Source organism: Agelaius tricolor, unplaced genomic scaffold (assembly GCF_023055355.1).
Source record: "Agelaius tricolor isolate 1412-34295 unplaced genomic scaffold, bAgeTri1.0.p SCAF_1, whole genome shotgun sequence".
Classification (NCBI taxonomy): domain Eukaryota; kingdom Metazoa; phylum Chordata; class Aves; order Passeriformes; family Icteridae; genus Agelaius; species Agelaius tricolor.
The window spans coordinates 71,101,769-71,126,960 of record NW_027269261.1 but is presented as its reverse complement, the minus strand read 5'-3'; the positions used below and the strand labels follow the sequence as shown (position 1 = coordinate 71,126,960).

The 25,192-nt window shown below is 41.5% G+C and overlaps 1 protein-coding gene and 1 long non-coding RNA gene across 2 annotated transcripts in view; one reads left to right on the top strand and one right to left on the bottom strand.

Moving 5' to 3' along the window:
- The window catches only part of PDSS2 (decaprenyl diphosphate synthase subunit 2), a 111,743-nt gene extending 102,129 nt beyond the window's left edge, over positions 1–9,614 (bottom strand). Inside the window, exon 1 of the mRNA XM_071439349.1 lies at positions 8,028–9,614. Within this exon, the coding sequence (XP_071295450.1) occupies positions 8,028–8,251 (224 nt within the window). The 5' untranslated portion in view covers positions 8,252–9,614. The remainder of the gene's footprint in view (positions 1–8,027) is intronic.
- A 3,808-nt stretch (positions 9,615–13,422) lies between these two features.
- LOC139595765 (uncharacterized) lies at positions 13,423–22,525 on the top strand. The gene is made up of 4 exons (XR_011681129.1): positions 13,423–17,382; positions 20,357–20,499; positions 20,879–20,976; positions 21,392–22,525. It is a non-coding gene; the product is annotated as an uncharacterized lncRNA (long non-coding RNA).
- Positions 22,526–25,192: the final 2,667 nt, after the last annotated feature.

Genomic DNA, 25,192 nt, shown 5'->3' with positions numbered 1-25,192 from the left:
TTTACATGGAAAAGAAATGAGAAAGATGAATGCAAAAGCTGGAGCTCCTGATGTTTCTTTAAGAATAGCTGAGGATTGAAGGAAAGATGACTATGGCTCAGCTGAAGAACCACCAGCAGCTGAAAAGGTCCTAGAGTTTCTCAGTTAAATTAAGTATCGAGGCAAATTTCTAAGCCTTATCTATCATTATAAGTAAAATCCAGGTAGTTCACAGCATGTGTTTGATAAAAGCTCACATGTATAATGAGTCTCAACAGTTTTCCTATATGATCCGTCTTTCTTTCCTTAAATGTAATTCTTTCATTCAGCAACAGAGAAAAAAAAAAAAATCAAGCTAAAGTGATTGTCAATGTCTGACAATTGGCAGGGACAATTCAAGGACAGCAAAGCAGCTGCTACAGATTTTAAACTTATTTTTTGTTATAGATCCAATTTTTAAATTCACAGTGTTCCTTTATAGTCAGTTAGGTTTGTCTCTAGCAGGAGTTCCTTTAGGGCAAGCACTGCAGACAGTCTGCCTACCCTGAGGGAAACTAAGACATTCAGATGTGGGGTAAAGGAAAGATATTAATAATTTAAGACAGTGGTCTGCAACCCCTAGGACAAAGCAATAGTGTAAGTATGGAAACATCTAACTCCCGAGCTCACATTTGTCCTCCCTGAACTTGTATTTTCCTCAACAGATTTACAAAGTGCTGCAGAGGATACAGTGTTACCCATGTTTTCTGGAGGAGCTCTGAAAATCCTCATGGTTAATGACACCTCCTGCCACTGCCAGGACCTCCACAGCAAGGAGAGAAGTCAACCAGGAGGCTGCAGCAACAGAAGAGGCAGCACAGCAGGGAAGAACACTACTTGTAAGCTACAAAACACCGACCTCAGAGAGAGAGAAAGCCCTGGGTAAAGTACTTTTTCCGTTACTCCTGTAAGGTAAAGAGGTTAAGTTAACATTGCCAAATAGAAGATTCACTGAGTGAAAACCACTTCCAGTAACCCAAATATTAATTTTGATTATTCTTTGACATTGGTTCTCATTTTCATTTTATAGAAAGGCATATTTGGCAACTCTCTTCAGTGTTACAGAGGGAATTATTTTGAAACTCTTTCCACTTATTCAGTACTCTTTTCCTGCGCTGAGCAAACATTGACCTAACAGTCATTCACTAGTCCATTAAACTTGGTATTCAATATTCACATGCATTATAAATCAATTGTATTTGAAAGCAGGAAAGAACAGATGTGAACTTTAAGAACTACCTTCATTTCTTCCCTTTGGGCACGCAGTAGCCTTCAAAGTGTTCTCTAGGTGTGCCATACTACATCCTTTCAAGGCTGATTGGCATTTGGATCTGGGCATTATACATTCAGCTTCTCTGTCACATGCTTAAGAACACAAGCTTAAAAACTCCCACAGTCTTTCATTTAAGCCGACCAAGTAGTACTGGAAGTTCTACTGAAACCTTCAGACTCCCTATGCAAAATACCAGAAATTATCAATATCACAAAAGCACATTAGTTTTCACTGTAAATAATTCCATCAGAAAATCCCAAACAGAATCACCATCTACTTTGAGTACACTTTGTTTACAAAGATCACCCTACATGCTGAAATAATACGTTCTTCATAAGCACAAAAACCTGGATTCAACATAGATATTTAAATGAGAATCACTGCAAAAAAACCACAATTATTCAAGTGCACAAGAATTTAATTAGCAGTCTCGCTTTTGCACCTTCATGCTGCAGATTTCCTACTCAATCCTACTTTGCTTATGGTGGCAAAATATTCATCAAAACTAAGTGCTGTAACGTACAATTAAACATCCTTTACATAATTTTTTCTACACAAATAGTGTGAATGAATGAGAAGACAAGAACCCAGCACCACTACAGCTGAAAACCCATGATCCTCACAATGGCGACCTTGACTTCTTGAGCTAGCATTTACTAATGCAGTATTTGTGTGTGGATATAGATAGACAGACAGGCAGGCAGGCACACATGACTGGCCAATATGTTTTATCTTCCAGACTGAGATTATCACTGTCAAACCAAACAAAGTGTAATATTTAAAAGAAAAAAAAAAAAAGAAAAAAAAGGAAGCTAAGATCCCTTGAACATGAACTGTGAACTTGAAGCCCAAATGTACAAATATTGATGCAGCTTTCATCTACTGTCACCTCTTCAAAAGAGCAGCAATATCTGATGGATCTCATATACTTAAATTCTAAAAAAGCATTTAAGTATATGAGTGTAATATTTATTGTTGGTGGAAAAAACTATTAAAAAACATACACTAGTGAAAGTAACACAGGATGAGAAATGAAACACAACATTGGGAAGAGAGAACAAACAGCACATATCCATTCTACCTGATCAGAGCATAAAGGAAGAGTGGGACCTACAAAAATGGATTCTCTTCTTTTTAACTGTACAAGACAATATTAAGCGGTGGCTGACTAAGAACCATAGTGAAGGCCACAGGTACAAGGAAAAATGTGGAAATAATCAGAAGGAAAATTTCAATCTATATTTGAACATGCAATGGTTTCATTTCTTTCATGTCTTTTTACCTTCCAAAGTTATCAAGTTAACTTTACCACATTAGCTCTTTGTGAGTTCATTCAGCCAAAATACACAAACTGGTTTTGGTGTCTAAGAAAGGTTTACTTTCTGGTGAGTATGGTAACAGAAAACCCTAGGGAGTACCAACATTTCAAAGTTATGTAATATGATGGAGGTTTTTCAATTCTATCACAGCTGACTGGGAGATACTCACAAAACCTAACTTAAATAAGAGGGGCCAGGATTCCTTGAAAGACAAACATTTCTTGATGGGATGAGTCAAACCAAGAAGTTAACTCTGGTGCTCCAATCAACCAGAGCTCTCCTGAAAAACCTCTGTTTCTATAAGCTGTACAAAAGGCTTAGGGAAATAGTCTTCCTGGACAAAGCCAGACTTCCTATAACCAGTATATTTTGCAAATAGTATCAAACATATCAAGCAGGAAAAGTATTTCTGCATTTCTAACATCACCACTTATACTTTCTGCAGAAGTGTCCTGAATGCCAGCTGCAGTGGTCAGTGTTTCCAGGAAGTCAAACACATTTCTGCAGTGAGCACAGGAAATGACACTGCTGCCACATCATAGCTAACTTCACAGGCATTCTGACCAAAAATCACATCTCTCTACTGCAAAAATATCTTTTACAAAGTGTTATAGCAGGCTGAAAGTAGAATAAAATTTAGTGAAAGCCAATGTGTTTTAACTTCTAATCTAGCAACTGCAGGAGAAGGACTTTATGACCCACGCCTGTAACAGATTAAATAACTCGGTAAAACTTAAAAGACTGTAGTAGAAGCTCAACTTTGGCCAGACCTTCTGCTTATCACTTTGAGTGTCCAGCTGCCTGCTGTTTTCAGAGAAAGGTACCTCATTAGCCACTGTCAAGTAAATAGATGCTATCATTTTTCTGGCTCAGAAAATAAAAATTAATTAACATTAGAAACAAGTTGCTAAAAAGCTACTCATAGTCACTCACAGCAATTATAAAAGAGGACAATTTTAAGGTCACCATTCTGTTAAGGCAAAATATGAATTGGCAATAACAATGTCATCAACAACAGGCTGAAACAAATACCTACATCTATGCTGAAATTGGTCACCTGCATAGGAAGGCAGATGCATGCCACACCTGGAGTTACAAGATGTGTTACGGAACTAAGCTATCTCAAGCTGATAAAGAAACAGAAATATCAAGAAGCCAATGTTATCAGACATCATAAACAAAAAGCATGTCATCTTGAAAGTGCTCTGGATCACATTATTGGGCCTTAAAATGTCTAGATATCTATTCTGAGCAGGCTGCAGCAGAACAAAACCTGGTCTAGCCAGTCTTTTTATTTCTGTAATAATACAGGAAAACTGTAACCATGTCTACTTAAGCATTTATCACCAACAAACAATTCTGACAGAACTAAAATATAATCATTCCTCCCGCAGGCTAATGAGAGAATGGCTGGAGCTAAATGGTATCCCATAATAATTTTACGTGTATGAAGTGTTCCATTTCATTTAGTGATATTATAAAAGTGATGCATTGGCCATAACGTTTACTGTTTACAATCTGCAGCAAGCTATACCCTTCTCAAGGGAGATTAAGTAATCAAGAAAATGTTATTCACACTATGTATTTGAGAAAAATAGATCACTGTGCCAATTACAGACTCTTTCCTATACGAAAAAGGATGCATGCTAGCCTAGAAAGAAGACAGGAAAGAGTGAAGACAAGAGATTTGTTTGCTTCTCAAGTGAAAAGGAGGTCATACAATCATGCACTGAAAAAGTTTTGCTTTAGTCCAGCAAAGCCTGAAGAGGAAAAATACCAAGAAACGCTAGTTTTGAGTAGCTGCTGAAGACACTTCATTATAACCAATCTTAAAGCTCTGAAAAACCATACAGTGACTCACAGCACTACAAACAGAAAGATCCAGTAGTAGTCAGATTGCAATTTTGTTTCCAGAGTATCCATTAGAGGCAAATACTTTTTTTAATGATAGCATGTCTTTAAAATATTCTTTGTTAATATTGCTTATACACCATTTTCCACTAAAAGATCACAGTGATCGATACAGGCTGCAGGGAATGAAGTGCAACATCTCCAGTAAACAGATGCTACATTATTCATTTCACAGATAAGTAAATGCAAGTATGAAAAATTAAGTGACTTGCTCTAGTCAGAGAGCCAAAAGCACAGCTGTGAATCTCATCCAGATACCCCAGCTTCCAATGATCCATTAACCACTAGACATTAGCCTTTCTGAAACAAAATGTAACCTTTTCCTCACATTTTGCCCTCCTTCTAACAAGTCTGGCAAAGCTAGTACAGGGGCTGCTCACGTGGCTGACTTTTAAGAAACCAAAATCTTAGAAATAAACCAAAAATTATTAAAATATAAGCTCAACTTTACCAGATGGATTACAGAACTCCCAAACCCATCACTGCAGGGCTCAGTTGCCTGTCTCTGCCCTTCCAAGAGGAGGGTCAGCAATAGCTCTCAGATTAAAAGCTGCTGGCCAGACACAAGCTTGGTGGGAGGTATCAGGGTCACACATCATCCCAGAAGAACACCTGCTGCAGTCCTGATTCACAGCAGGCACTTACACCCAGGAGCTGCCAGTGCTGCATCCAAACAAGAGGAAGAAATGGATGGGATCATCAGGGAAACATATACTGGCCCAACAGCTGCTTCTCCACATGTCCTGTCTGACATGCCCAGATACCTTTCAGCCGCCTTCTTCAAGGCTCTCGGCACAGGCATTGCATTGCAACAGCCTAGCGAGCCAAAGCTTGGCAAAATGTTAAAAACACCCATCAACACCCTGGTTACACTAAAGGCTTTCTGTGTGGTGGCACTTATGTCCTATGCTGTCTCAGCTCAGAACTTATTCCATGCAGACAAGCATTGATAGGGAACCCACTGCTTTAAGAAACCTTTAATGGTCTCAGGAAGACTTCAAAAGCTGGCAAAGCCTTTAGGCAGGAAGGGAGGGTAGATACAAAACCACTGATGACAAAATTCCACCAGTCAATGATGATTAAAGAAAATTGTTTAGACCTGACAGCAAACAATCAATTTGATTGTCACCACTTATAACCTCAAAAATAAATGAGTAGAAACTTGAGAAACAGCACATGCAACTAATCAATTTTACAGCACATATTTTTCAGTAGTTTCCACAAATACAAAAGTCTCCTTAAATGCTGGAGTACTTCTCAGATATATATAGCATTTACTCACTCAGAGTCTCAAAGATTAGAGTTCCAGAACATATCAATCACTTAAGTATTTTTTTAAAAAATCACCAAATAAAATATTTTAGATATCCTTGCTTTAAAACAGTTGTCTGAACACACAACAGGAAACCTTTATTACTTTTTAAGAATGAGTAATGAGACAGATTTAAAAGTATTAAAAAAAATCTTAGTATTGAAAAATCATTACCTGTTTCCTAAATTGCTGTGATAAGTCAGAGCATAGATCTCTGATTCAAAACTAAAATCACTCACATTTACATTGAAACATACAACACTTAAATCTCAGAAATGAATTATCAAGATCATTGAGGAAGCATATGGTCAAATTTCACCTTATTGCAACATCACACCATAAAACAAGGTGTGCAAGGTACAATTTGTGCATTACTGTGGGTGTACTAAAACTTGTCAGCAGGATATTAACTCTTCTTACAACACAAAGGTCGAGGCCATTTTGAAATCCATCTGCAACAAAGCCCTTGGAAATACCGGTGAAACCAAGTAAGAAGGTCCAAAGTAAAGGCTCAGGGTTTCAGTTTTATGTGAGTAAATACTTCTTCTTTCCAGCACAACACATCAGTTTAGTAGTGTACTCTGAAACATATATGAATTTTTAAAATGAATGTCTTTAATCCTGCTGAGCCTGGGCATGAGTATATCCCTACTGCTGTTCCACAAGCCACAGGCTTACAGAATTAACCCTGAAGCAGCCGACTTAAAATAATAAAAAAACCCCAACAAACCCTTACAACATCACAGCTCCACCACAAAATTTCCAACCATGCCCCAAAATTCTGCATTTAAAATTCCCAAACAAACCAGCAACTCTACCACACATTGAACAGGCACTCTAAAGTTCCACTTTAGCACTGCAGGTCTCTGTGACACTTCTGTGACTGCAGTGCAAACTTAAGAGCCCAAACACATTGTGCTTCACTCCTTCTATTCCCTCCATTCCATCAACTGACCTTACAATGACAGAAGAGCATTTTCTTCTCATCCCTCCCATTTATCACAACCTCCAGTTATAAAAAGTTCAACAAAATCCACTCCACCACCATTTTCTAAAGTCAGGTATTTTCCATTTTTATTAACAATTTCATTTCTTTCTTGCAGAAAAGTCTACTCAATGCCAATGTCTAAATCCCCCTTCCTCAAAATAATGTTTCTCTAAAAAAGCTGTTTGTCCCCTGTACTCATTTTGTTCACTCAAGACAACCAGATTTAGAGACAGAGAGCTTGAAAACAAATCTTGTTTTTGTATCGTTACAACACTGTGGATTTGCCAAGGACCACTAAAGAGCTACAATTTCCAACAAATGCTCATTTTTGTCTTACACCTGTTAAAAAATACTGTGCATACTAAACTTGGATTCAATTAATGTTGCTATAGCTGCAGTTATAGCAAACACAGATCAACCAAACAAAAAACACCAAAAACTCCATAACCAAACAAAAATCACAACCAAACACTCAAATCCACAACCAAAAGTGAAAAATTGCCCTTTTATTCATCCACTTCTATTTTTTCAGAAAATTGCACTTTTATTTTTTCCTTCGTTTTGGTAAGCATCTGAAGTTTTATTGTATAAAAAACTCATTGCCAATCAGTTCTTGTTTTACAGTCAAAGAAAACCTGCTCAACAATCCAAATTTCTGCTTGTGGCAGGAATGCAAGACTTCCATTAGTATGCCTTAAGAATGAAAGAGTTGATACACTGCTTAGCAACCCTAAAATACTCAACCCACAAAAACTTGCAGCTCCACCTGGATATTCCAGAACACTTGGTAACAAAATACACAATTCCGAGAAGGGTTATTCCGAGCTTTTAAAGTGAGTAGTCTCTCTGCTTTTTCCCTTGCTTTCCTTGCAATATAGTTCTTAATTATAACAGAACACAACACTGTTAGCGAGGCAGCCGCACTTACTTTCCAAGGGAGTTTTCTTTTTTTTTCCCCCGCACCGCACGGGGGAAGCGCCGCACGTGGCGACACAAGGAAGCAACTTCCGAATGACAGCGGATAACCGCGGGGAAAGCCTGTCACGGCAGGGAACCGAGGATCCCGGAGCGGAGGCGAAACCTCCCGCCCCCGGGGCAGCCTTGCCCTGGGGACACCCCTCTCACGGCACGAAGCCCACAACTTCCCAGGAGCTCTGCCGAGGCTCCCAGCCCCGCCGTGCCCCCACGGCTCCCACCGGCGCTTACCGGGCGGTGTCGAGCAGCGGGTGCTTGGTGCCCACCAGCTTGCGGACCTGCATGGCGATGTTGCTGAGCTCGTCGCTCAGCAGGCACCGCAGGCTCATGAAGGACGTCGGGTACCCCACGATCTTCTCGGCCTCCGACACCACCTGGCTCCAGGGCGGGCCGCCCGAGGACAGGCACCGCAGCCCGCCGCCGCCGACCCCGCGCCGCAGCAGGGCACCCCACATGCCGCCTCCCCGGGGACGCTCCGCTCTCCCACTGCGAGCTCTGGCGGGGCCCCGCACGCCGAGCGGTCGCGGACGAGTCCCGCTGCCGGAGGAGCGCCCCGGCTGTGTCCCGGCCGGCCCTGCCCGTGCCCCGCGTTCCCCCCAGAGGCGGCGGACGGAGCGGGCTCATTGTGCCCTGGGGGCGGCCATCTTGGGCGTCGCAAAGCACGGCGCGCCGTAAAGCGAGGGCGGCGAGGCGGGCGCTGCGGACGGGCGCTCTGGTGCCTGTAGGCAGCGAGTGGTGCCCGCTGTCCTCCGCCTTCAGACATCGCGGGGGGAAAGCGCCGCCGCTTCTCTTCCCGCTCTGTCCTTATGCTCTCCCAGAGCCGTGGCGGAGGGTCCCGCTGGAGGGGGAGCGCTCTCCGCGGCTGGTCTGGTGCCCCACAGAGAGGGAGGTGATCTGCCTGCGCCCGGGGTTGCTGCGGGGACCAGCGGGAGAGAGAGGTCAGGTCCCACCTAAAGTGTTTGGCTCGTAGTCTTTGTAATAAGTTGCCCAGGGAGGAGGTGGAAACACCAACCGTGGGTGTGTTCAGGAGGCACCTGGATCTGGCATTGATGTGATTTGGGGGCGACAGTGCTGCTCTGATGCTCGGACTGACGGCTGATGTTCTGATCTAGACGGGCTTTTCCAACCTTGATGATCCTATACTTCTATAATTACAGTGCGTGGGCATTCTTTTTTTCCTCTTCCCGGAGTTGTCTGGGGCATGGCATCAACAGCCCTTATTTACTGCGTGCCCTTGCACTGTAGCTGTGCTGTATGGTGCTCTGCTGTGAGCCAGCCAAGGGCTTATGAACAGCCTCCTTGGGAGCTGAGGAGGCACTTTCAACCGAACACTGATCAAAAGGGACAGCTAATTTTGAGTGCCCAAGTGAAGACCTCAGGGTCCCACAGTTCCGCAGGGGGGGCTGCTGTATATTGTGTAGTTTCCTTAATTCTGGGCACAGCCGTCACCAATGCCTCTTTGCAGGTACCTGCCCCCAAAACTTTTGTGAATTCGAAGAATAGACTTAACAGAGGGGAAAAATTCACTGGCCGTCTTCAGAAATTGGGTTCCAGTGACTTCTTCCTTCTCCCAAGGGAGATTATGATGTGTTCTGTCTTTACAATCACTGACATCCATTCCTTCTATATCTTCAAGGCTTTGTTGCAACAAATCGGGCAAAATTTTGAGGAGAAAACTGTTCTGTTGACTACATTCCTGTTGAAAAGGAGGGTGTTACATTTCTTATCCTTGGAAATACAAGATACAGATCACTTTCTTTTGTTTGCATTATTTAAAGAGAATTACATTGAAGGATACTACTGTAAAAGAAGATGCAAATAGAAAACAATCCCATCACAAAGAAAGATGTCTAGGAAAGCACAATATAACTCTTGCAGTTGCAAGGGAGAAGCTGCTAAAGAGGAACACACTTACCTGTGTTTCAATAACTATAAAAATATGTTTATTGTTCTGACACCTGAGACAACTCCAAAATTCTAAAAGGTACTATCCTAAGGAAGGGCTTTGTGGACTCAACAACACCTGGACATGCCTGTGGCATCTCACAAGTGACCTCTCCCAATGGAGAGGGGAAAAAACCTCTCCAGAGAAATAGAGAAAACCCATGAGAACTGGAAAGGTAACTTAAGAGTTAATTTTCTGGTGTCAAATCTTTACTTTCTGTGCTGCCTGTCTCTGAGAGAATAAAGCTTTGCTTTGCAGGAGCTGCCACTGAGACAGTTTCCTTAGCTGGTGTCACAGAACAAACTGTTGCTAAATAGGGAGTTTCAGCTCATAAACACAGTTTAGAAATGACAGAATGCAGTGGCATGTTTCTGTGCAGAAAGCCTAAGTTAATGAAAATTGCCGGAGGGATGCACTTAAGAGGAGCTACTAAGGCACCTCATCCTGTAACAGTGACAAGTTCCTTGATTCATTTCCTGAGCCATATCCATTCTTGCACTTAATGTGGTTAGTGTTCTGTGAAAAACTTAACATGATTATACAATTAAAGTCTGCTTAAAATAATACATAAACTGGGGAGAATTAGGGTTCTATGGGCAATAAACCTACCATCTCCTAATGTGCGAGACTTTAACTTTTTAAATTTGCTGGTTTTTAAGTTATTCTGAAAATCTGAATGCCTCTGCACTCTTTATGTAGAATTCTTCTAAGTCCAAGTGATTTAGAACTAGGGCAAGACCCTTGATATCCACAACACTGCACACTATCACTAGAGCTTCCTCAGGATTCACCATCAGTAGGTTGATGTTCCTTAAAAACAGCAATCGTTAGAGGAATAAAGCAAATATTTTGTCAGTAATTTTCCATCTTTTTTTTTTAATTATTTCTTGACCACAGAGACTCTTTGAGAAGATTGTACTGTAATACCTAAGGACTTTCTGACTCTCACTCTCAGCCCAATGCCTTCCTCCCTCTCCCTTCTCTTAGCAGCCTAAGAGTCTTACTTCAGTAGTTGATTTTTGACTCCTGGTCCAAGTTCATAGTTTCTTTCTCCCAATATCCTCACTTCTTTGCTTCAGTCCCACACACCATCCCTACAGGCTACTGTTCTTTCAATCTTGTCACAGCCTTCTTGTTTCACTGTCAATAATCCTCTTGTCTGCATAGCCTGCGTCCTAATCATAGGCTCTTCTTATTATATGTGTTTATGGGTGAGACCTTCCAAATCCTTGGCAAATCTTTTGCCAAATTTCAGGTTTAGAGCACGGAGAGTTTCTCAGTCATGCAACCTAATGATATTTTTTAGCACAAGGAGAATGTATTTTTTTGCTAACCTCATTTTTCAAACTGAGTGTACTATTTTAAAAATCAGCTTCAGGCTGGCACACCAATCACAGGAAAAAATCATTACAAATTAGCTAATATTTGACAGTTACCAGCATCAAAAGCCAGGGCCCTATAATAGGCAATGATGGACCAACTTACCCATAGGCATTGCTGTTTGCACTGCCTGTTTCTGAAACAGAGCTTCTCAGTTTTCCTCTCAAAAAAACCCTATCAGAAGCAAAAGTATGATGTACTTACCATATCATAAGTTGTGTACAAAACCACATGCTTTTTTTCTTTTTTTTTCTTTGCTCATTTCCCCTCAGGATTGGAGAGAAAAATGTGCACTATTTCAAGAACTTCAGTGACTGTACAATAGACATGTCTATTTCTTTAGAGTCTTAAGCAAAGAAGAAAACTGAAACTCTTTTTTTTTCTGTATCAATTGACTTTTTAAAGCCTCCCCAGGAGGAGAAAGGAGCCACTGGAGGGGGCCAGTATCAAAGCTGAAGAACAAAGATGACAGGTCAAGAGACACTTCTGTTTACATCAGCATGCTCTGGACCAATGTACCAGAGAATACATCAAAGCCACTACTAATGCCAGCTCTGAATCTCTTTGCCAGCAAATGAAATGTGGAAATATTTTCCTGACTGCCATCTAAAGTAAAACAATTGCAAAGCACTCTTGTTTGATTGGGAACATTTGAACTTTCAATTTTTCATAGTTACCCTGGCCTTATCCAGAACAAATGATGTTTATAGGAGAATGAGACTAGCGATGTTATATATTGTAGTAACTGTAACCTGTCTACATGACCAAATCTTCTAGATGCTGCTTAATTTTTTAATATGTTAAATCCCAGGTGCACTCTAAGACTGTTTACAAAAATAAAAGTGAACAGAAATATGCCTGTTCCTTCCAAAGCACCCATTTAGTTGTTGTTCCCACAAACACCCATTCCCTCCTCACCTTTCCCTCCTCCCAAGAACTGATTTACTCCATGGCATCCTGGGAAAGCAGAGAGTTATGATCATTTCTATTTTGGAAGTCAGGAGGTTTAACGCAGAGGTTGTGTGATTTGTCCAAGGCTTTGCAAAAGCCCTAAGGCAAACTGAGAAAAGAATCCACTTCTCTTGACCTCCTTGTCTGTGCCTTGTCTGCAAGGCTGCCTGTCTTCCTAGCAGCTGACAGAACTACCGACAAGGGCGAAGGCCGTATTGATCCTGTAGTTAGACACTGAAAAAACACCATCATTTAGCATCAGTTGGTTCCAGTAGGAGTCACGTCCATTTGACAGAATTTGACACTTAGAAGTATTAATTTTTAAGTCTAATTATACCTACTGTAATACCAATATCAGAATTTGATACGTTGCTGGTAAATGATTGGTAACAAATGCAAAAGATTTTTTCAAAACAAGTAAATATAGCTGTGACACATAGGGATGCTTTGCCAGAGAAGGTGTATGTAACTCTTTTCACCCTGCACACCAGGCTCAGGGGTAGAGTAGCTCATCAGGGATACCGTAGCTCATCGGTACATGGCGCAGATGGAAAGCCAAAGATCCCACTGGGTCTCAGCAGTGCCACACGGGCAGTGGGACAAACCCCTCCTGTGCCCTCAGAACGCAGCTGCCTCCTCACTGGCTCATCAGTCAGCACTGCAAAAGAAATCAAAATCAATTGAAATCCCCCCATTTCGGCAAGCTGAGTATGAACGCGAGTAGGTGAGTGTGCAGCTTGATAACGCACCCCCTTCGTAGAGTCACTGTTTGCTCACCTCCCCATCCAATTTCCATTGTGAGAGCCTCTCAGGCCATCTCCTCTGATGGGCAGTGCTCCACTCAGGGGAATTTGGACAGACACTCAGAACAGCAACATTTTGGAGCCGAGTAATCTACAATAGAAGGAAGAGGAAGATAAGCGCATTGTTAGTTTCTGCTCATACGCAATCAAAGCAGACAAAACATCCATCATTCTGTACAATATTAGTCTTTAAATATTCAGCTTTATCAGTTCCCCCATTCCTAATCCATCATTAACCACCTCATAAAGTCTCAGATGATTAGCCCCACCTCTGCAGCTCAGCAAACCATTAACTATTTATTATTTGTATTTAATTGAACATCAGTAGCGGTAGAAAACTCCAACCAGACACATTTCAGAACCAGAACAAAGGAGATCATCCCCTGCCTAAGGAATTCATGTTTTGGACAAGAGTGAAGTGCAGCAAAGAGGAAGTGACAGCCATGCTGAACAAAGGCTTACCCATGTACCCTCTATTAAATTCCCCATCGCACAAATTTCTAGATTTTCTGTGGATTTATTTTCAATGAATTCCATCTCCTTATCCCTTAAAATCAGAGAAGATTATGGGATTTGGGAGGGTCCTGCAAGAAAAAAATGGTATTTTTTATGTTAGGTGAAAAATGATTTGAAAAACTCTACCTAAATCATGGAACAGTTATCAGGTAGTGATATAAACTAGGGATTATCGTCATAGGAAACTGGCAAACAGACACAACATGCACATTTTATGTGGACTTAAATAAATAGAAATGGATTTCTCAGTTAAAATGCTTACTTCTTGGGGATTATATATATGTAATTTATGAAGTTTTATTTATATTTTGCTGGTTTCTATTCACATGCATAATCAAAACATAAATACAATTCTAAATTTTTTTTTTTTTTTTTTCTGCTGGTAGTCCTGGGTTTGGACACATTTTTCTTTCTTTCTCTTTTTATTACTTAGAGTGGAAGCTAAGGCTGGCTGCACATTTCCTCTGAAGTAAATTTTGTAGAAGAAATCAGTGTCTTTGTTACCTCCACCTGGGTTTCTGTACCTTTCTATTTGTGAGTCCCCTTTGAAACATGCCTGAAAGATCCAGTTCCCAAGAAAGCCACTACCCACTCCCTGAGCAGAGCTGCACAGCATGAACACTCCACACCAGAGACTCAGCACTGGCTTGCTTGCTGTTTACTGATCAACTTTAAAGCCCAGAGCACTGGAGGAAAGTTTTCTAAGGGACTTCTCTACCCCTGTGCCCTCTCACCGCCTTGCTACCAGGTGGAGAGTAATGCCTGTCTGGGAACCAAGCTCAATATATTAAAGTGAACATGGATGACACAGAAAATGTTTTTTCGGTTTGAGTTGGAAAACTCAAGTTGAAACCATTTGAATCCATCCTTGCAATTCTGTGTCTGAACAAAATAATGTATTTTAAGTAGCACTGACTAAATGGCTTTGAGGAAATTAAAAAGCTATCCATCTATAATATACTGTGCTAATTATATTCTTTACCCCAGTCTAGGTAAATGCTTCTGTTAAAAATAGGTATTTTCCAATACTATTCCCTCTGCTTTTGAATTTATCCTGATGCCAGTCTGTTGGAGACAAAAGTGATGACTCTCAGGGTACAAGGGGTGATGCCTTTATATTTACCTAGCACTCGATTCACTTGCATCTGTTCTCCTTTTAATTCCTGTAATTAAAATGCCTGCCTGCCTCTTCAGTACGTGCTCTAAAATAGTTCATATTTGGACATCACAGCAATCATAGTTGCTGCTGCAGAAGGACAAGAGGAAGAACAATTGACTTAGGCCAGCACAGTTAAGTAACCTATGCAAGGGAAAACATAAGCTACTAATGCAAAATAGAATATGAGAGCATTGAGTCAGATGAAAGGAACATTTAAAGTAGTACAGCCTGTCTCCCATAAGAGCCAGAATGAAATGATTCAGGCAATAGTTGAGAAATGATGCAAATATGGAGAAATAAGTTCTGTGGTATGTCCACCCAACTTCCACCTGACTGCACTTTGGGGACTTCTTGAGCCAGATGCTCTGTCAAGTCCATCATGTTTTATAAATGAACATGGAGTGATTTCTCAGATCATCCAAGTCTGGCTTTTTCAAGCTCTTCTTTGAATCTGTTTGGACCTAATTCCCTCCAAACGTCCTGTGGACACTGTGTTCCCCAGGTTTTTTTAATGTGTTATGTGGAAGAACCCCACTTCATTTAATTTATTTTAAGCTTCCTATCCACAGCCAGAACCAATGAGGAATGCCCAAACTAGTCTAAAATAATCTTGAACAACATCTCCATCCATTTCTGTTTTATTAATTCCCCTTGTCTTCCTTCTTTCCTCTGTAATGCCCTCTTTCTTTTTTCCTAATTTCTGGAGGCTGTCACAAGCTCTAAAGGCATCTAATTTACAAATGCATGTCTATCACATAGCAAAATTCAAATGATTGAAAGCACAGCATTCCTTCAGGGACACAGTCTTCTGCAATGATGTCACTTACTTGTAAGTTTAGTCTTAAACTTTGGCACCTCAGTTGCTTTCTGAGCTCTTGAATGACAGTGACCTGATTTTCAGAGGTGCTTAGCACCCACTAGGTCTCCGGGGGAGCTGCAGGCACTCCACAAGCACAAGAGAACACTTTTATGCAAAGCATTTGCCTGACTCTGGGCACTCAAGTATTAAATTGTTACTCTGGATTCAGCTTCACAGTGTAGTGACACAGGAAATCGTCAGCCCTGGAGTGAAATTAAGAGCCTTAGGACTGGCAGTACAACCCTTACTTATGGTGATTTAAGGTAAGTACTTTAATTAAATATTCCTAATGGTGAATCTTCCCTTTTTTTTTTTTTTTTTTTTTTTTAGGATCAGTGGCAAAAATGCTACAGAGAAGAATCATCCTACAAGTTTTACATACTATAAATGTACAGATTTGCTATATCAGGAGTCCTGCTGGAACATCTGATTTTCAGCTTTGTATCTGTTTCCACAGTAAAACACCAAAACTTCAACTTACATTTTCACCTGCACAATCATCTAATAGATACACTTTCCATCTACCCTATAATTTTTTCTCTTTCTCTGTTCCTCTCTTGGAACTTGTTCAGACCTATTCTCTAGCCAAAAGTGGGTGGGTTTCTTTTCCTTCAGTGTACTCTTCTTTGCATTTCTTTTTGCTTTCTCACCACCTTTCTATGTGTCAGCCTTGTTCCATTTCTTCTCCCCAGTGGCATTCAGAACTCCTGCTACTTTCATACACTCTCACCATTTTAAGCTGCTTTCCCACATGCTGCCTTTCACGGAACACCTTCCATCCACTGATTTCCAAAGCACAGATGCTTGTTCGCTTTCCATGATGGCAACAACAGCTCTAAAGGAAACATATCGTTTCCCCTCCTGCAATTCATGCACAAATGCCTGGCATGTGCTGCCTGGAGAAAGCCTTTCAACTTTGAATTTCCTTGCTTTTGTGGAATCTGTGAAAAAGTCTGATAAATTACAGCTTTGGCAGTTATTTCAAATAACTTTATTTGCAGCCAGCTGAGGTAAAATCTGTCAGTGGTGCCATCCTCGTGTTCTTTCAAAGGTTGTTGGTGTTTCATGAGGGAGCTCAAAGTCAAGCTGGTTCAAAGGGAGGCTCACATTTCATTTTTTTCCAGGAAGGGTAGCTTACACATTCTAATGGTGACAGGACTGTCTTACAAGACATAAGAGCTGAGTTCTAGTTGAGGCCATGAGTCTCTTCCAGTACATGTGTTTTGTCACTTTATCTCTCGCCTGATTATTTCTCATCTGTGAAACAGCTGTAATACTAACTGGTAGCTGTAATATTAGTTAACAACAGACAAGAAGACCCCAACTAATCATATGGGTGGCAAGGTTTTGGAGTTGGCCTTGGACCTGGTTTTAGTGTTGGCAGTTTGGGCAAGGCCAGTGAACCTCAGTCTGCATCTCCTCTCACCATGGCTCAAGAGACACGAGCTGTGACACACAGCATGCAGCAGGCCACTTCTCACATTGTCCTGAGGGCCAAGAGGAAGAAATAATACAGAGCCTTGGCTTTGTAAGCCACTGCTGCCTGAGCTTGCAGGAACTGTGGTGCACCTGGGGACCTCTCATGATACTCAGAATAAACACCAGCATGGTGGGGTTTGCCCTGTGCGTGAGCAGGATTTCAGTGCATGCTAATGAAAATAAGCACAGTGTTCCTGACCCTCTACTCCCAGAAGCTGTCCAAAGCTGAAGTCTCGTGGGAAGCCTTTGCTGAGCCATCTGGGTGGATGGAAGCTGTATGTGACTGTCTCCCATCTACACCCTCTGGTGACCTGAAAACCAGCGGTGAGAACATGTCAATTCTGGTCTAGCCAGTAGCACTGTGAAAAGGAATCGATAACCACACTGGACTTCAAGAACCTTGGGTGGAGAAGGATGATCATCTTTGAAGGCAAAAGATCCTGCCTGTGTAGAGAAGAATTCTCAGGACTGTCTTTGAGCAAAATCTACTTATGGTAAGAGACATAGATTATTATCATTAATGTTACATGCATTATTTAATTAGGAAAAGCCACACAGTTAATGAAAACAAAATATTTCCAGCTAATAGTATTACTAATTACCTAAAAGATCATGAATCAAAACAAATTTAATAAGATGCAGGAGAAAAGGCTGACAAGAATCTCATGAATTTCAGCAAAGAAATGTGAAATCCTGCACGCAGATCTGAACAATATTTGTGGTAACAAAGCTGGGGAAGCAGCTAAAAAGCAGCCTTGCAGGGAAGGCCCTGGGGACCCTGGTATTCAACAATCTGAACAGAAGCCAGCAGTGCAGCCTTGCAGCAAAGATTCCTGGGGTGCATTAGGAAGAGCACTGCTGGCAGGTTAATGGATGTGATCCTTCCTCTCTACTCAGCTCTGGTGAGACACACCTGGACAGCTGGGTCAAGATCAGAGCTCCACCATGTCAGAGAGACATGGACACACTGGAACAAGGACAGTGGAAGGCCATGGAGATGATACAGGGACTGAAGCATCTGTTGTTTGAGAGGCTGAGACATTTGGGATTGTTTAGCAAGAAGAGAAGGTCCAGGGAATGTACGATCAATGTGTTTAAGTACCCGAATGAGGGGAGGGAAGTAGAAAAGACGGAACCAGGCTTTTCTCAGTGATAGGACAAGAGGCACATGGGCACAAATTGAAGTTCACCAAATTCCATGTAAGCATAAGAAAAAGTTTGGTTTTTTTTTCACTATGAATGTGGTCAAACACTGGAAGCAGCAGCCCAGAGATGCTATGGAACCTTCATACTTACTCAACACATGACTGGACACAGAACCAACCTGCCCTGCTCTGAGCAGCAAGGTTGGACTGTGTGATCTCCAGAGGTCTTTTCCAATCCCAGCAATTCTTTGATTTGCTAGGTATGTGCCCCATCCTAGTCCTGAATATATCTCTCTTATGCATGCCCAAGATATGTTTGGAATTTTTGACAGACTTTTCACCACATCAATGTGAAGTCATTGCCACTGTATATTAGGATATGTAAAATTAATGTAAATATGACTGAGAAGATCAAGAGATTGAATCACATGTCATGTAGGATTCTGGTGGATGCTGGCAGGAAAACAAGCATTACAGTAGCAGAGTAATTGTCAAATAATGACATGTCAAAGCTCAACTTTTACCAACTCTAAATCATTTAGTATAGATGAGTGTAGTTCCCTTGACATGTTTCTTTGGGTCCTGGAAAGAAATGAATAACCCACTGTATCTTGTATATGCAATGCAGGGGGTAATTTGGACAAAATGATGTAATGTTTTTGAAAACATGACAAGAAAATTAAGGATGAAGAAACTCCAGAATGACTTTATGAATGAAAAGAACCTGCAATTGCTTTCCATCCCTTGACAGATGTTACTTAAACTGACATACTATATCATGCAACAAAGCTTACAGGGGAAATACAGGATTATGAGAAAATGTATAAACCACTATCATTATTGTAAAAAATTCTTTTATTCTACACAGAGAGACAAAAAGAGTAGGGATACTTTTTAGGAAGAACTTGATGTAGACTAAGTTACCAGTATTTTCAGGAATTAGCAAAACAATCTATTTTTTAAAAAAAGAGTGAAGTTAAAAAGAAGGGAGAACTTTCTGCTGTATCCCAATCTCACACAATCTTTCCCCCTCTTCTCCTGCCATTGTAGCATCTGGAAGTCTTGCCTGTTTTTAAAGTAAAACCAAGAAGACTCTCTCTTGCCTTCTGCTGTATGGAGAAGTAAAATAACCAGAAGGGGAGGAAACAGTTGTTGTCAAGAAATGTTAGGTGAAGAAATGAATAAGCCTTGTCTATAAACATTCTCAGTTCGCCTTAGAGGGAGGTTTACAGCTTAGGACTGTTGCAGGGAGCACAAGTCTCCACCCCTCACCAGTTCCCTGCTTTTGATGTGCGTAAAAAAACAGGGACACAGCACACATGGAGTGAGGAGGGTGCCTCAGTACCTCAGACCTTCTCCAAAGCAGCTTTTGGAGATCAGCATTTTAGGTGTCAGCACCAATGAAAGAAGAAACCCTCAGGAAAGTAGGGCTTAGTTTATGCTCTTACCAACCTGTATGACAGACCAAGTAGAGCACCATTTTGGACCAAATGAAACTTCAAAAATTCACAAAGTCTCTTTTTAAAAGATTAATTTCATTCTGAGGTACAGACCTTAGCTGTAATGAAGCTGCAAACCCATAGTTTGTCACAGCCAAGTTCAAGTCTGGTATAATGTATCTAAGATTTTTGCCCATCCATAGGTCCTTTATTTTTCTCTACCTGATTTTTGGCATTGCATTCAATATGAAAGCATCACAGAAGAGTCACTGAATAACCAGAGTGGATAGACAGAGTGTAGCTGTAGACAGATGATAAAGATTTTTCCCCACAGTCAATACTGTGTCCGGGACATATTTTTACTAATTTGTTTTTTAACGTGTTGCTACCTTATAAAAAGGTTTAATATTGATTGATTTTTAATAGCATGGGTGTTCTGTTGTGCTAAAGACTTGTTCTTACTTACTTTTGTTGTAAAGAACATGAGAAAATAAACAGGAAACAAAAAGGCATTTTAACAGGACGCTTGGAAGTATTTAACGAAGAATGAAAGAAACAAGTTAACTTTTCTTTCTGTTTATCAAATTATGTGAGGATTCAGGCCAAAAGAGCAATTGTTATTAATAACATAATAAGTTAAATAAAGTTTCTCTCTTTTTGCCAGAAATTTCAAAAAGCATTAATGATGGTAAGGCACTGTCTTGCCATTAATTCATACAGATTTGACATTGATACCCTAAAGTAGCACCAAAAAAAAAATATTCATCAATATTAAAATATCTCCAAACATTTCCAGACCTTTGTATTTGGAAAGCCGCCACTACTCCCATTTCAACTGCCATCCTGAGTCTGCTTTGCAAATGCTACCTCTTGACATTTTGCAGAACCACCTCTAATCGTCGAAGGAAGCTCTGGATTGAGATTAGTATCCACAGCAGAAAGGAATCTACAGACACTACTGTGTGCAAGTAATGCTGTGGGCGCTCGTCCAAGCTCAGGAATGAGTGGAATGTACCCCTTCTCCAAGGTATGGATGAAAAAACATCACTGAAGTGGAAGTGGGGTTTGGGTGGAACTGAAGCAAGAGAGAAGCTCATATATATGTTTTCCATGTGTATGAAAATGACTGTCTACTTATTAAAAAAATATATTGGGAGCCAATATTTTAATTATTCACTGCATTTATTTTCTTCTGATGGCATAAATAATCTATCATCTTAGCGTGCCAAACAAAAAGTCAGAGGAACATTTCCACTTCAAGTCAAACAAAAAAAAAATATATAAACCAACGTAATGGAACTTTTCTGTGAACTCACATAATGAATTTCTTTGTTTAATTAAACACTTCAGCAAACCAAATACCTGAATTTAAATTGCTGTTTATTATGGCTTCCCCTCGGATACAGGTGAAAGACTGCATAGACATATGTTTTCCACGGTGACTGGCATTACCAAGCAACCTGATGGAGAGCTGACAACACCTTGGCAAGCAGAGAATAATAAGGTAAATTATCAGCAATATTAAGAGAACCCAGTTACGAGCCTCACCTTTACTTTGGCCTGCGACGTTACTGGCTGTTACTTGGGGAAAAAAAAAATAGACAACAGCCTCCCTTTTTACCTTCAGCTTTCTCCCTCCGTGTGTGGGTGGACGTGAGGGTTTATACGTGCATAATCGCACGCAGACTGGTGCTTAAACACGTTTCGGTGTCCGAGGCTCCGTGATGCGTTTCCCACCGCGCTGGGAAGGAGCGGGACAGGAGGGGGAGCTCTCGCCGCAGCCGCCGGGCGGGGATGCTGCTCCTCGGGCCGGGCCGGCGGGGCCGCGGCCCCTCCGCCTCCCGCCGGGCAGCACCGGGCTCCGGGGATGGTCCCGCTTGTCCCGGTTTTGCCTCTGAAAACCGGCACGTTGTTTCCAGAGTGGCCCCAGAGCACCGCTCGCTTGTTGCTGCTGCCTTCTAAAAACCTTTCGCTTTGAAGCCGTCGTGCTGCTTACATATTTAGCAGCTGGAAAAATCAGACCTGCTTGTTTATCTCGTCCTCCCCAGCAGGAAAAAACCGAGAAGAAGTAGCTCATTAATAATATTAAAGTGACTTATGCATTAATAAAGGCCAAAATAAAGAACTTGGAGAAAAGTGTTTATTTTGTGTTACCTAAAAAGCAGCTCTGGTATGGGGATAGATCCCCTTTTAAAACATTTTAACATTAATAAATAGAATATAAACAATAGAATATAAATTAAACCTGGGGTGATTTATTTTAGGCAACTCATTTGCACATGTAATTTTATATGATGCTATTTTTCAGATGTCCAAATTACTGTGCTTGCAAAAAACCCAAGTGCAAATTCAGAGCTGGAAATAAATCTGTGATAGAACAAAAATAAGGAGTTTGGTAAAACATGGAGCCTTGGGTGTAGAGCATGTGCTTGAGCAATGGAAGGAAAAGCTCAGGTACTTGCCACGACTTAGAGACCACCAGAAGGTGGACTCCCATAGTTTCTTCCCAACTTTAAAAGTGACCAAAAAGCCAACCAGCTTCAAACCCTTGAACCTTCATGACAGCAAGAGACTTTCTCTACTGCACTGTAGTTAGAGCACACTCTTTAATAGAGTGTCTAATAGAGTGATTTTAAATCACGTTCAAAATTTCACAAGGAATTTGGTCTCATTAAACTCAGGAGTGAAATCTTCACTGATTCCCACATGATCAGGGTTTCCTCTTTGGCTGCAAACTGCTTACTGATACTACATACCCCAGTATCTCTGTCTCCTAAAATAAATCTGAGCAGTTCTACTGATCCAATATGTCACCTTTATTCACCTGTTTAAGATGTTTGCAGAATCCATATTGAGAACTACAGAAACAGGATTCTTTACTGAAAATACAGGTTTTTATACAAAAAATATGTGGTACTGCCACAGTTCAGTAAATGTGTTTAATGTTAGGGTGCCTGTAATGTAAATAGCAGATTTATTTTCTCATAACTTTTTGGAGATGTTCAGATCAATGCCATTGTATGGCTGACAAATGTGTGGCTTCCATAGATTCTGATATTCTGCCTCCCCTTATGAATTCACAAGTTACCACTAAAACCTGAAAGTGTTCTTTTTTGTTAGTCATTCCCTAACACTTAGTAACAAGTGGAATAATTAGATGGTTTCCAAAACTTATTTCAGTACCTCCGATGTGTGTCAGATAATGTCTGAGCACTCTAAATGCATGAACTTCTGTGTTGACAGCTGATGGTCCTCCATATGCTGCCACTAGAAGAACAACTTCCTAAGAATATGCAGTGTAATAATATGCAATACATAAAGGTAATAACATCTCTAGAAAAGTAGGAATCGTGACAGTTGCAGAAATAACCGGCTGTGAGATGGAGATATTATTATTAGGACACAGAGAGGTAGAACTTTTGTATCCATCCCAGTCCTACATTAAATACTGAGATAAACAGGGCATGTTTTAAGACTGTGGCTTTCATCTGGTGGTTGACAAGGTACTGGGGGACTGGAAGTTCTTTTTAAAGAGCTTACCAGAAGTAGCTGAGAAAACGAGCCTACTGTCAGGAGAAATAAGTTCACATCTCCATTCAAAAGTATGCAGAAAAATACTGTGAAAAAACCCCAGCTGAATGCCGTTACTTTTGGTGATCAAGAAGTGAGAATCAGCATTCAGAACTGGTAGCAAAAGGGGTGGGAAGTGCTTCAATTTGCAGCCAAACCTTCAGATGCTAGTCAGGAAAACTGGAATGACAGACTTGATCCCGAAGAAAATTCATTCTGCTCTACTCACTGTAACCTGCTGTAGTCACATCACCTAGGCTTGCAAATACTTTCTGCAAAGTATCTTCCAACATTAAAGGAAGTTCTGTTTATGTTGGGAGTTTGAGATTAATCTTTTTGTCAGATTGTCGACTCAAACCTGTTAAATTTATGCAGTGCTTAATGAAACAGTGTCAGGGCTTTATTACGATACACATAGTAAGTGTTGAGAAGCAGTCCTCTGATGTTTCACTGAACAAGAAGCATTTGAGGCAGTACTCTATTTAGCAAGAAATTTTAAGGCTTTCCTTAAAACTCTTCCATCCACTCTAGAGAGAAACTAGCCATATGTCTAGTACAAGATCTAGTTTTGTCCTTTTCATTAGAATGACACTGTATCAGCAAGGTGGTGGCTGTTCGAAGCAGAAGTCATTTGAGGCTGGCTGGCTTTTTCCAGCCAAAGGTTTCAAAGAGCCATGTGAGTTTGTGTTTAAAAGCAACTTTCCCTTGTGCTGTCTGTCTTATTGTGCGAAAGAATACACTGAGATTCTAGGAATATCTGCTGTACTTAATGAGAGCTTAACTGTACCCATTTGTTTGTAATAGAATACGGTAAGCAAAACACAGAGGTGAGGTTGGTGGTGGTGGTGGGGCACGGGAGGAGGGAAACCTCACTACTAAGCACCATCCTTTGAAGGTTACCTGTAGTGAAAAGTTAGTTTCCACAAGTTTTAGAAATCACTGTATTTTAAAATACTACAAGCAAGAAAAAAATAAACCTTGTTTTCTTCTCATGCTTGCTGCTTGGTGGGTGTGAGCCCAGACCTTGTGTTCCTGGGGTGTGCAGAACCGACTGAGCCCACAGCACAAGCCCTGCTGCGGCTGAACTCCTGCAACTCTTTGCTGCCAGCACAGCCTTCTCGAGGGTCTCTGCGAGGTCCTGCTGCTCTGCGAAAAACAAACGATCAGGGCTGGGTTTTTTCCAATATCTGCCTGATTCTCTCAGGCAGCGAGGGGAGTGGCAGCACCTTCGCCTCGCAGCGGCCGTGACCTTACCACTGCGGATGTGCTCTAGGATTTTACAAGTTCAGTCTGGTTGCTATCTCATCTTTTGATGCTCGATGCTCTAACAGCTGAGACTGTGCAAAATCCCCGTTTCTTCTTATTTTCAAAGTCACAGGGGAAAATGTTCCCTAGAAAATTTCTCTAGAAATCACTCTGACAGGCAGGCAAGGCTCATTTTAGTAACGAAACGAACAAAGTTGTGCTCAACTTTTCATGCTAAAAAGTGCCAGTGATTTAAAGCTTCGGAAACAGAGAATGTAAATTAAACATTGTTGCACACAAACCGAACTTGTGTTTGACAGGCTAAACAGAGATTTTTATGGGGAGCCTACTCATGCCCACACGGAACGCAGTTCATCTCTCGACTGTGGGTTTGGGTGTTTTTATAAAAACCGTATCATTTTAAGGTGCACCGCAGTTATAATGAGAAACCCCGTACGATTACAATTTTGACTATCGGAACAATGGACACCCCCGTGCCGTAATGTGTTCTATCGGGTAATCAGGGACTGCCAGGGAAAGCGGGAAAGCAGAGCCTAGGAATAATCAATGTATCGCCCACAGTGTGTGCTGTAATCCGGCACCTCCTCGCTGAAGCGCGTCCCACCAAACCATTCATCCGCACCTCCCCGCCGCAGATAAAGGGAAAACCAGGAGTGATCAGCGGAAGAGCCTCGGCTGAAAGCGGCGGGGACGGGACGGGAGCGCTCGGGACGGGCGCTGTCGGGACGGGACGGGTCGGCTGCGTAGGGGGCACAGACCGGGCGGCCGCCTCGGGTGTTCGTGGGGAGCACCGGGCTCCCCTCCCCATCCCGGGCTGGGGGCGGGGGCGGGTGCGCACCGCCCCCTCCCCTCCGCCGCGCTCCGCTCCGCCCGGTGCTCGGCGC